This window comes from Myotis nattereri (assembly GCF_964212035.1).
Source record: "Myotis nattereri genome assembly, chromosome: 20".
NCBI classification, from domain to species: Eukaryota; Metazoa; Chordata; class Mammalia; order Chiroptera; family Vespertilionidae; genus Myotis; species Myotis nattereri.
In genome coordinates, this window is record NC_138096.1 from 15,557,609 (window position 1) to 15,570,569 (window position 12,961).

The window sequence follows — 12,961 nt, forward strand, 5'->3', positions numbered from 1 at the left end:
CTGTTTGGAAAGGCAGGAATACAGGCTCTGCTGTGGAAATGGTAAGGAATTAGTTTTTAGAATATGATAGCTACATTGTTTGTATTATTGTCATGTGCAAGTTCTTACAGCACAGTAAAAATTTTCCAAGGTTTTCCCCCACCTTTAAGCATTTGAGGGTTTTTTTTTAATTGATTGATTTGAAAGAGAGAAACATCAATTTGTTGTTCCACTAATTTATGCATTCATTAGTTGCTGCTTGTATGTGTCCTAGCGGGGGAATTGAACCTGCAACCTTAGCATATCAGGAAGGCGCTCTAACCAACTGAACTACCCCACCAGGGCAAGCATTTGAGTCTTTTTTTTTTTTAAATATATTTTATTGATTTTTTACAGAGAGGAAGGGAGAGAGACAGAGAGCTAGAAACATCAATGAGAGAGAAACATCGATCAGCTGCCTCCTGCACATCTCCCACTGGGGATGTGCCCGCAACCAAGGTACATGCCCTTGACCAGAATCGAACCTGGGACCCCTCAGTCCGCAGGCTGACGCTCTATCCACTGAGCCAAACCGGTTTCGGCGCATTTGAGTCTTTAAGTGCCATTGAGCGGTATATGATCCTATATGAGTAAATAATCTGTAGACTGTGATAATCTGGTCATTGTTAAGCATTTGTTAAGTAATTGTAGTTTTTTTTTTAAATAGGCAAAAACAACAAAATTCCAACAACCCAATCTCGTACTTTTATTAGATAGTAAAATTTGCATGGCTCTGGTCCCTACAAAAAGATATATAAATAAGTGGTAAAATAGTAAAATCTTGTGTAGGTCAAGGGTAACTGCATTTAGGGGTGGGAAGTAGAGGTGAGCGTATAGTTGGCAGGACTAATGATTTGGGGGACCTCTGCTCCTCCCCTGCCCAGGAGGTTAGGGGTCAGTCCTGAAACAAGCCTGGAGCTGGGATACACAGCAGTGGTCACTGTACCTGGACAGCCGACCACAGTGAATGTGCAGGACGTTACACTCCTGTCAGTTCTGTCACCATCATCCTCTTCCTCCTCTTGGGAGGAAGCAGGGGAGAAGGGCTTCGGGTCAGGGCTGTGGCGTGTTGAGACTCTCAGTGGATTTAATTTCAAGGATCCTAACCTCTAACCTTGACGCGATTGGATGCTGCCCACATGTTGCTAGCTCTCTGTACCTCCCTCCCTTCTAAATAGGCATGAAGCTCTGTCTTGAATAGTGGAAGAAGGATTTGAAAAAGGATGCAGGTACTATGGGATATTATTTCTGTTGTTCTTTTCATGAGACCTCTGAACCTAGAATGGACTGTAAAAGTTTTCATATTATAGACCCTTAAGTATATGATGTACTTTAGGCACTTAAGTTTTTTTTAGTTCTACAGGCATTTATCAGGTATCTGTTATAGGTATCTCATATTTTTATTTATAAATGGAAATTCAGCTAACACTTTTTTTTCCCAGTTGTTAACAATTTTTGACCTCAGATCTAGCATATTATATACAATTAGAGTTAGAGTCTAGAGCAGCCGTGGGCAAACCACGGCCCGCGGGCCGGATCCGGCCGTTTGAAATGAATAAAACTAAAAAAAAAAAGACCATACCCTTTTATGTAATGATGTTTACTTTGAATTTATATTAGTTCACACAAACACTCCATCCATGCTTTTGTTCCGGCCCTCTGGTCCAGTTTAAGAACCCATTGTGGCCCTCGAGTCAAAAAGTTTGCCCACCCCTGGTCTGGAGTGACCTAGTCACTTTGCCCTAGCCCCGCCCTATTCAACAGACATGTGGGATGCACCCAGCTGGCATTAACCCAGACACCAACATAGTAAGAACTGGAATTTCCAGAATTTATTTTCCTGCCTTCATTCAAAGCTCCTTGATTTGGGTTCCAGTTTTAATCATGAGTTAGGTGTTCTATATGTAAACATTTTGCATAAATATGTATCTTACTACTTTCTAAATCTGAGATCACTTGTACTTTGTATTACCTATACTTCGTCCTTCTGTACTGCTTGCTAATAATCTAGAGTTAGCTGTACTTTCCTATAGAGAATTATATTTTGGAACAAAAGTGGGAAGTGTTCAGTCTTTTCATGAAATAAAATAATTTATATCATAGCCTTTCAGAAATTCAAAACGAAGTCGATTCTTTTCTGATGAAGATGACAGACAAATAAATACAAGATCACCTAAAAGAAACCAGAGGGTTGCAATGGTTCCACAGGTATGTGTGTGCTAAAATTTTGTTTCATGTGATAGGAAGTGAGCAACTGCTCAGCGTAATAAGTTTATATTTATTGTTACATTTTGAGTAACAAGTTCTTTTTAAATCAGTGCCCCACCTTAGCTGCTATTGTAGTTACCTAGAAAATGCTATTATTTTATTGATGGACTTGAAACCAGAGTAGAAAGCCAGTCCTCAGTCTTACAAATACACTTCTAAGAATTGAGATAGTGGACATTAAGCAAATGGGTTTGGCAATATGGATTCAGTTTGGAATTGGGCATGGAGATGAGCTGCCTCCTGCAGGCCCCCCCACTGGGGAGCGAGCCCACAACCCGGGCATGTGCCCTTTCAGTCCACAGGCCGATGCTTTAGCCACTGAGCCAAACCGGCTGGGGCTGGCGTCTTTTAAAAGTCATGGCAGACATGTAAGAATCAAAGCAATGAATGAAAATTGGGTAAGGAAATACTAACTTCAAGAATAATGTGGCCCAAGGTGGTTTGGCTCAGTGGATGGAGTGTCAGCCTACAGACTGAAGGGTCCCAGGATCGATTCCAGTCAAGGGCACTTTTCTGGTTGTGGGCTTGATCCCCAATAGGGGGCGTGCAGGAGGCAGCCAACCCATGATTCTCTCTCATCATTGATGCTTCTGTCTCTCTCTCTCTCTCTCTCTCTCTCTCTCTCTCTCTCTCTCCTTCCTTTCTGGAATCAGTCCTATATAATAAAGAGGTAATATGCAAATTGACCATCACACCCTTGCACAAGATGGCCACCACAAGATGGCCAACAGGGGAGGGCAGTTAGAGACGACCAGGCCGACAGGTTAGGGCAGTTGGTGGCGACCAAGCCTGCAGGGTAGGGAGGGCATTTGGGGGGGACCAGGTCTGCAGGGGAGGGCAGTTAGGGGTGACCAGGCTGGCACGGGAGGGCAGTTGGGGGCGATTGGGCCAGCAGGGGAGGACAGTTGGGGGCAATCGGGTTGGCACGGGAGCAGTTAGGCATCGATCAGGTTGGCAGGGGTGTGGTTAGGGGGTAATCAGGCTGGCAGGCAGAAGCAGTTAGGGGCAATCAGGCAGTCAGGCAGACAAGTGGTTGGGAGCCAGCAGTCCTGGATTGTGAGAGGTGCAGGCTGGGCTGAGGGCCCCCCGTCCCACCCAGTGCATGAATTTTATACACCGGGCATCTATTAAAAAAATATATATTTTTTCCTTATCAAATTTTTATTTTTTGAAAGTCATTCCCTACTTCCCTGTCATTTTTGTTTGTTTTGTTAATCCTCACCAAGGATTTTTGCCATTGATTTTAGATAAAGTGGAAGGGGGGGAGGGAAGAAGGATGGTAGGGGGGGAGAGAGAGATAGAGATAGAGAGAGAGAGAGAGAGAGAGAGAGAGAGAGAGAGAGGGGAACATCAATGTGAGAGAGTTGGTTGCCTCCTGCACGAGCCCCTACTGGGTGGGTATCAAACCTGCCACCCAGGTATGTGCCCTTGACTGGGAATGGAATCACTGAAGGAACAGCACCAGCCAGGGCTCATTTCCCCCGAGTGCTGGAGACTTCAGTGTGGTGGGTCATAGTAGAGGCGATTTTCTCAGCCAGGGATTGGGCATCAGAGGGATTAAAGGAGTGACCAGCAACATGCCCTACCAAGCACATAAAACGCCTTCCATGCCTTTTTGATAATCTCAAATAATACAAATGCTCATGTTCTGTAAAATGAACAAAAAGATACTTTGAAAAATTTTAATAACAAATGTACATAAGCATCTAAACTTCAGTTTAAAAAATGGAAATAATACAAAATGTGCATAGTTGGACTTAGTAGGTGTTGGATACAAGGTTCAATGAATATAAGAAGTAGTTAAATAACTTTTTCCTGTATTGACTTAGGAGAGGTGTGTTATTAGGATAATTTGAGTAACAGCTGTCTAAAGTGGATTGTTTTAAAACTTCTTTCTTCCTCTAGCTGTTTCTTAGGAAAATTTCCAAGCATTCAGAAAACTTTAGTCTCTGTGACTATAAAGCCATCCTGCCCAACTCATCCACTGCCTTGCTCTGCAGACACATCGTCCTTCTAGGACTATTACAGTCCTTTGTGCTTCTGAGATGAGACTTCTGAGATTGTCGTTTCTAGCCTTAACGTGCCTAGTTCTTTCAAGTTGTATTTACATGACATGGCTTGTTCCCTTATCCTCCTACTCAGCCTCTAAATACTTAGAGTCTGTCTGTGTGTTTTTTGTTGTTGTTGTTAATCCTCATTTGAGGATAGTTTTTCCATTGATTTTTAAGAGAGTGGAAGGAAGAAGGGAGGAGAAGAGGAGAGAGAAAAGCATTGATGTGAGAGAGCCACATCAAGTGGCTGCCTCCCACACACACCCCAGCCAGGGCGGGGAGCACGCAACCTAGGGACCTGCCCTGGGCCAGAGAGCCCTCGACCCTTGGGTTCCCTGGCTGACACACTAACCACGGAGCACACTGGCTGGGGCATATCCCTTTGTTTGTTTTTTAAATTTACCTTTATTATTGAAAGTATTACAGATGTCCCCCCATTGCCCCTCGCCTCCCACTCCTACCCAGCCCCGGCATGTGTATTATGTTGATTTGCTCTGGAGCAGTCCTGATGAGATAGGTTACTATTATATTATCTCCCATTTTTCAGATGAGAAGACAGACACAAGTACCTTGCTCAGGGCCACAAACCTAGGAAGTGAAGCTGCTACTAACGTGGCAGACATCCTGTCTCCAGAGCCCTGCTTTTTTATGTTTTAGGAGTTTTATTGAGATATAATTCATGTATCATCCACCTCACCTATTTAACGTGACACGTCAGTGGTTTTAATGTTGGCACAATTGAGCAAGCAGCACAACCAGTTTTAGAACGTCCTCATCACCCCCCAAAGAAACCCTGTGCCCGGTACAGTCACTTCATTTTCCATGTGCTGAATGAAAGAGATGTGATGGCTACGAGGGTATGAACATTGAAACTTTAGAAGATAGTGCCAACAGTGTCAATTCATAAAAGTTGGAATAATTTCTATTTCCACTAATAGTTTGAATATATTTCCCCATACTCAACAAGGGATCTCTACTATAGTTTTACTATATCCAATGAGCCATTAAAAAATCTGGGTCAGTAATTCAAAGGAAAGAAAAGTAACACTGTTTCTGATAATAATAATTTATAGTAAATTGGTTATTATTTATGCTTAACTCCCAACATACAGAGAGAGAGAAACAGTGATGAGAGAGAATCGTTGATCGGCTGCCTCCTGCACACCCCACACTGGGGGTTGAGCTTGCAACCTGGGCATGTGCCCTGACTGGGAATCGAATTGGTGATCTCTGGGTCGATGGTCAACTGCTGAGCACACCTGGCTGGGCAGTTATTTTCTTATTAGTTTGTAAGAATTTTGTATATATTAAGAATGTTAGCCTTTGGGCTGTTTATATTGGCTATACTTTTCTTCAGAGTTTGTAGGTTTTTTATTTTTTAGTTTTTTTTTTTACTTTGTATTTTTCACCATGCAGGATTGAATAAAAATTTTAAGAGTCAAATATAACTATCTTTCCTTTTTATGATTTACTGAGTTTGTGCTCAGAAAGACCTCCTTCTCTAGTCTGAAATTTATGCTTAAGTTCTAGAATTCTCTCAAATTTCTTTTTTTAAAAATCTTTGTTGTTGAAAGTATTACATATGCCCCCTTTCCCTCCCCCTTTAACCCCTTCTAGCCCACCCCATCTCTCATATTTCTTATATCATTTCATTTTTTAAATATTTAAATATTCGGTCCATCTGGAATTTATTTTGGAGTAAGGAATGAGGTAAGACTGCAACCTGATTCCACCCCCCTCCCGCCCCCCCCCCCCAGACGACTACTTGTCCTGGTCACATTTACTGCGTAATCCATCATTTATACATTGATTTAATATGCTGCCTGCAATACGAGGCAAACTTCTGTATATATTTGGGATTATTTCTAGGCTTTCTCTCTTTATGTCTACTATGTCTCTATGTGCTAGTGTCAAGTTGTTTTAATATTGCTTTATATTTTGGTTAAATGTCTATAAGACATTCTTACTTACTCTTTTTTTAGATTTTCCTAAATATTCTTGTACATTTTTTTCTATGTAAACTTTAGATTCAACCTGATTAGGAAAAAAAATCTTTTTTTTTTTTTTTAAATATATTTTATTGATTTCTCACAGAGAGGAAGGGAGAGAGACAGAGAGAGTTAGAAACATCGATGAGAGAGAAACATTGATCAGCTGCCTCCTGCACATCCCCCACCGGGGATGTGCCCGCAACCCAGGTACATGCCCTTGACCGGAATCGAACCCGGGACCTCTCAGTCCGCAGGCTGACGCTCCATCCACTGAGCCAAACCGGTTTCGGCAGGAAAAAAAAATCTTGATGGCAGTTTTGTTGGTATTACACTAATATTATAATTTATGGGGTTTGACACGTTAAATTGAGACTGCCTATCCATGAACTGATGAGTTCGCGTGTCACCTCTGACACTCGTGTCACAGGTTCGCCATCACTGGTGTAGGAGAATGCTCTGACCAACTGAGCTATCCTGCCAGGGTAAGGTTTGCCAACTTTGATGTTCTTTTCAAAGAACTTTTGGTTTCATCACATTTTTTTCTATTGTTTTTCTGTTTTTTATTTCATTTATTTCTGTTCTAATCTTAATTATTTTTTTCTTCTGCTTGCTTTGGGTATTATTTGTTCGTTTCTGGTTTCTTAAAGTGGAAAGGTAGGTTGTATATTTGAGATCTTTCTTCTTTTCTAATATAGGCATTTACCCTATAGATTTTCCTCCAAGCATTACTTTAGGTGTATCATTTAACTTTTATTTTATTTTATTTTTTCAGTGGTTTCCTCTATTTCTATTCTATTAAGAATTATTTTAATGGATATTGAATTTTATCAATGTCTTTAGCATCAGTGAAGGTGATCATATGAGTTTTATTGTTTTGATTTATTAATAATGGCAAGTTATATTAACAGTTTTTTAATACTGGATTCTCCTTACATTTTGTTTTGTGTGTCTATTTATAATCCTTGCATTTTTGACAGAAATTTTAGTTGGTTGTGCTGTATTCTTTTGACGTTCTGATGGTGTTTATCTGGTAACATTCTTTTTTTTAAAGCTTCTTAAAAATTGAGATATAATGACATATAACATATTACTTTCAGGTCTACATTATAATGATTGATATTTGTATATTTGCAAAATCATTGCCACAATAAGTCTGGTTAACATTTGTCACCACAGTTACAAATATTTTTCTTATTATAAGACCTTTTAAAATCTCTTAGCAACTTTTAAATACGCAATACTGTATTATCTATAGTCATCATACTTTGTAGCCCATCCCTATGACTTATTTATTTTGTAACTGGAAGTTTCTACCATTTGACCTATTTGGCCCATTTCCCACTCCTACCTGTGGCAACCAATCTGTTCTCTGTATCTATGAATTTGGACTTGTTTTTATTTGTTTGTTTGTTTGCTTTGGATTATACATATAAGTGAGATCATATGGTGTTTGTCTTTCTCTGTCTTATATATTTCACTTAGCATAATACTCTCAAGGTCCATATCCATGTTGCCGCAAATAGCAAGATTTCGTTCTTTTTTTATAGCTGAATAATATTCTAGTGTGCGTGTGTGCGTGTGTGTGTGTGTGTGTGTGTCACATTTTCTTTATTCTTTTATCCATTGATAGACACTTAGGTTGCTTCTGTGTCTTGGCTATTGTAAATAATACTACAGTGAACATGGGGGTATATCTTTTCTTTTTATTATTAAATTTATTGGGGGACATTTGTTAAGAAAAGGGGGGTATATGTCTTTTCAAGTAGTGTTTCATTTTCTTCTGATGAATGGCCAGCAGTGGCATTGCTAGATCATACGGTAGTTCTGTTATTACTTGAGGAACCTCCGTACTGGTTTCCGTAGTGTTTGCACCAGTTTACGTTCCCACCAATGGTGCACAGTGGCTCCCTTTTCTCCTTGTCCTCACCAGCACTTGTTATTTACTAACTTTTTAACAATAGCCGTTCTGAAAGGCATAACGTGAGATTTCATTGTGTTTTATTTTCATACATATTTTTATTGATTTCAGAGAGGAAGGGAGAGAGAGATAGAAACACTAGTGATGAGAGAGAATCATGGACCGGCTGTCTCCTGCACGCCTCCTACTGGGGATCGAGCCCGCAACCTGGGTCTGTGCCCTTGACTGGAATCGAACCCGGGACCCTTCAGTCCGAAGGCCAACCAGGCTCATTGTGCTTTTGATTTGTATTTCCCTGATGGTTAGTGATGTGGAGCATCTTTCCGTGTATTTGTCAGCGCTCTGTATGTCTTTGGAAAAATGTTATTTAGATCCTGTGCCCATTTTTTAATTGCTAGTTTTTTTGCTGTTGAGTTTTAAAAGTTTTTGTTGTTTTTTTTTTTTAAATATGCTTTTATTGCCGAAACCGGTTTGGCTCAGTGGATAGAGCGTCGGCCTGCGGACTGAAAGGTCCCAGGTTCGATACCGGTCAAGGGCATGTACCTTGGTTGCGGGCATATCCCCAGTTGGAGATGTGCAGGAGGCAGCTGATCGATGTTTCTCTCTCATCGATGTTTCTAACTCTCTATCTCTCTCCCTTCCTCTCTGTAAAAAATCAATAAAATATATTAAAAAAAATAAATATGCTTTTATTGATTTCAGAGAGTAAGGGAGAGGGAAAGAGAGGTAGATACATCAATGATGAGAGAGAATTGTTGATTGGTTGCCTCCTGCACACCCCCTACTGGGGATCAAGCCTGCAACCTGGGCATGTGCCCTGACTGGGAATTGAATGATGACCTGGTTGATGGGACTACACGCAACCAACCGAGCCACACTGGCTGGGCTCAGTGCCTTTGCTTTTGATGTCAAACCCAAAAAGTCGTCACTTAGACCAAGGTCAAGGAGCTTACTGCCTGTTTTCTTCTAGGAAGAATTTCAAGTTTTACATTCAGTTTTTTAATGCATTTGAGTTAGTTTTATGTGTGTGAGAGAGTAATTCAGTTTCACTCTTTGGCATGCGTTCTTTCCAGTTTTCCCACCAGTGCTTATGGAAGAGACTGTCCTTTCCCTGTTAAATACTCTTAGCTCCTTTGAATTAATTTATCATATGTATGAGTTTATATCAGGGCTCTCCATTCTGTTGACCTATGTGTCTGTTTTTGTGCCAGTATCATACTGTTTTGATTACTGTAGCTTTATAATATAGTTTGAAATCAGGGGGCATGATGCCTCCAGTTTTGTTGTTCTTTCTCAAGATTGCTTTGGAGATTTGGGGTCTTTGTGGTTCCATACAAATTTTAGGATTGCTTGTTCTACTTCTGTGAAAATGCCATTGGGATTTTAACAGGTATTGTATTGAATCTCTAGATTGTTTTGGGTAATGTGGAGATTTTAATAATACAGGGCGGGACAAAGGTAGGTTTCCAGTTGTATGTACATGAAACAATTTATTCTTCGTATGTGAAACAGTTTATTCTTGTATTATTATTTATTAATTATTGTATTATTTTACATACGAACAACTGTAAGCCTACTTTTGCCCCACTCTGTATTAATTTTTTGCAGCCCATGAATACAGGATATCTTTCCAAGCGTTTTTAAATTTCATAGAAATAAGTGATATTTTCTGAGGTTTACTTTTATTATACTTGGGGCAGATTTTATTATCTAGGTTACGTGATCTTTATGAAAATAGTTTGGAACTATGTTTTCTTGTTCAGTGATTTGAAGCAGTTTACTAGCATTGGAGCCTGGTTTAATAAAGAATTCACTGGAAGCCGTCTGGGCCTCGTGCTCGCTTGTATGTTTTCTCTCTGACTCTCTCGGGAGCAGCAAAGTCCTCTTACTGGTCTTTTCCGGCCCAGGAACTCTAGGAATATTTCTCACAGGCATCTTTTTCCTGCTTGCCTTAATTGAAATTGTACTGCAGTGCAAACATGTTGGGGACACATAGTTCACCTTCTTTGTAGGAATGTTATGAAACCAGAGGCTTTAATTAACTTTGTCATAATTAATTAGAATGCTTATTAAATAATAACAAAAGTTTCATGTTGGATATTGTTGAGTCTTTTTGAGTACTTAACTGTAATCTACCTTTTTACAAATGTATTCAATATTGTAGAAGCTCATTTTTACTTAATGGAAATGTAATTAATCTGTTTCTTTATTGTATAGAAATTTACAGCAACAATGTCAACACCAGATAAGAAAGCCTCACAAAAGATTGGTTTTCGATTACGCAACCTACTCAAGCTTCCCAAAGCGCATAAATGGTGCATATATGAGTGGTTCTACTCAAATATAGATAAGTATGTATCATGAATTATATGATGAATATTACTTGAAGCAAAAATTTAAGTTTTTCAAACGTTATAAGCTATAACCTTTTCTTTAGGTCCATTTTGATCCTATCTTTTCCTAAATTCCCTTTTCTATTCTTTATTCTGGTTTGACCTGTTGCCATTTCTCATAGTTTTCTTCCCCTTTTTTGAGGAAGAAGTTATAATTTTAGTGTAAAATAAAATGAAAGTATAATTTTTATATTATAATTTATAAAGACTGTGACACAAAGAACCAGTATTTGCAATGAATGGGGCTTGTTTTATAAATGTTCAGATTTTCACTGTTAGTATAATAGTAGAGAAATAGTGGATTCAATAAGATTTCTAGACGGATAGTCTTTCTTATTTGGTAGCACTTAGGAACTTTAGTTACACATAAATGTTTAAATAAAACATTAAGAATCTATGCAATAACAGTATTTGCTGAGGAAGAATGTTGGTTTCTCAGCCGCCACATTCTGTTCCCTGCTGGTTATGGGTGGTGCTTTGCTGGCTACTTATCTTTACTTCCCTTCCACACCAGTGGCCTGCTCTCCTCTGGTAAATCTCATGAATGTTCATATTTAAGCCCAAGACCTTTCTAAGAAATATATATTTTTATTTATATGACTTTTAGAGAGAGTGGAAGGAAGAGGGTGAGAGAAAAAGAAACATTGATGTGAGGAGAGCCATCCGTTGGCTGCCTCCTGCATGCCACATACTGGGGATCAGGCCCACAACCCAGGCATGTGCCTAGACTGGGAATCGAACCAGCAACCTTTTGGTGCACAGGACAACACCCAACCAACTGAGCCACCCTGGCCAGAGCCCAAGACCTTTGTGTATCATTGCTAGTTCTTGATTGCCCAAACTCATGAATAGAATTATTGTTGTCCACAGGTTTTCCATAGGTGTATAAGCAGGCTCTGAGGGTGTCGGGGTGTGGTCTGAGTTCTTGAATTCCATTCTAACTTTCTGGAGTGCTCCAGTCTTCTAAAACGGATTTATTCTCAAAGAGGACTCCTTGATGAAGGTGTTCCTTTTGGGACAAACACTTTGTAGCTAACATTGCTTATCCTCGCAGGTGCAATGCCAGAGCCAGGATAGCCCCGAGGACATTGAACATCAGTGTCTCCTGGGCCTCTCGAGCACAGGCTAACTGTTACACATGATTTGTTCCATAAAAGCCAAGAATTTAATGCAGTTTTAGCCCTTTGTGTATCTGATGTGTATATATTTTGTGTAAAACTGAAAGTTTGCATTTTGTGATTAGTTTGATGTTGAAAATTGAAATGCATATTTAAATTTTTGTCTCTTTAAGTAACACACTGTCTATTAACCATTAAAATACCATTTCTATTTTGTAGACCGCTCTTTGAAGGTGATAATGACTTCTGTGTATGTCTAAAGGAATCTTTTCCTAATTTGAAAACAAGAAAGTTAACAAGAGTAGAATGGGGAAAAATCAGGCGACTAATGGGAAAACCACGGAGGTAAGAGTGTTTTGTTTCAAGTAAAATCAATCTGTTGGGAGTGTCATTACTGCGTTGATTTAGGTTCACAACTGAATTGAGAGGAAGGTGTAGAGACTTCCCATATACCCCCTTGCCTCCACACAGGCCTAGCCTTCACAGTGATCAGCATCCTCCAACACGGGTACATGTGTGACAATTGGTGAGCCTACATCAACACATTGTAACAGTGATGGCGAACCTATGACACGCGTGTCAGAGGTGACACGCGAACTCATTTTTTTGGTTGATTTTTCTTTGTTAAATGGCATTTAAATACATAAAATAAATATCAAAAATATAAGTCTTTGTTTTACTATGGCTGCAAATATCAACAAATTTCTATATGTGACACGGCACCAGAGTTAAGTTAGGGTTTTTCAAAATGCTGACACGCTGAGCTCAAAAGGTTCGCCATCACTGCATTATAACCATCCACAGTCCATCGTTAACATTAGGGTGCATTCTTGTGATTAGTTGTGTACATTCCGTGGGTTTGAGGACTATATGAGGACATATACCCGCCATTATCATCAGACAGAGCAGAGTCCCTGCCCTAAAAATCCTCAGCCGCACTATGCGTCCCTCCCTCCACCCAGCTCCTGGCAGCCCCTGCCCTTCCTGTCATCTCCCTAGTTTTGCGTTTTCAGGATGTCATGCATTGGGATCATAGGGTATGTAGCCTTCCCAGACTGGCTTCTGTCACTTAGTAATCATGGCTTGGTAGCACCTTCTTTTTGGCCGTGAGTAATTTCATGATCTATATGTATACCATTCACTTCTATGAAGGACACCTCGTTGCTTCCAGTCTTTGATGATTAGGAATAAAGCTGCTATAACC

At 39.8% G+C, this 12,961-nt stretch overlaps 1 protein-coding gene across 1 annotated transcript in view; it reads left to right on the plus strand.

Moving 5' to 3' along the window:
• The first annotated feature begins 2,171 nt into the window (after window positions 1-2,171).
• Window positions 2,172-12,961, plus strand: part of LIN9 (lin-9 DREAM MuvB core complex component) — a 40,843-nt gene continuing 30,053 nt past the window's right edge. The window contains exons 1-3 of the mRNA XM_081114468.1: window positions 2,172-2,226; window positions 10,464-10,597; window positions 11,977-12,102. Of these exons, the coding sequence (XP_080970594.1) occupies window positions 2,215-2,226; window positions 10,464-10,597; window positions 11,977-12,102 (272 nt within the window). The 5' untranslated portion in view covers window positions 2,172-2,214. The remainder of the gene's footprint in view (window positions 2,227-10,463; window positions 10,598-11,976; window positions 12,103-12,961) is intronic.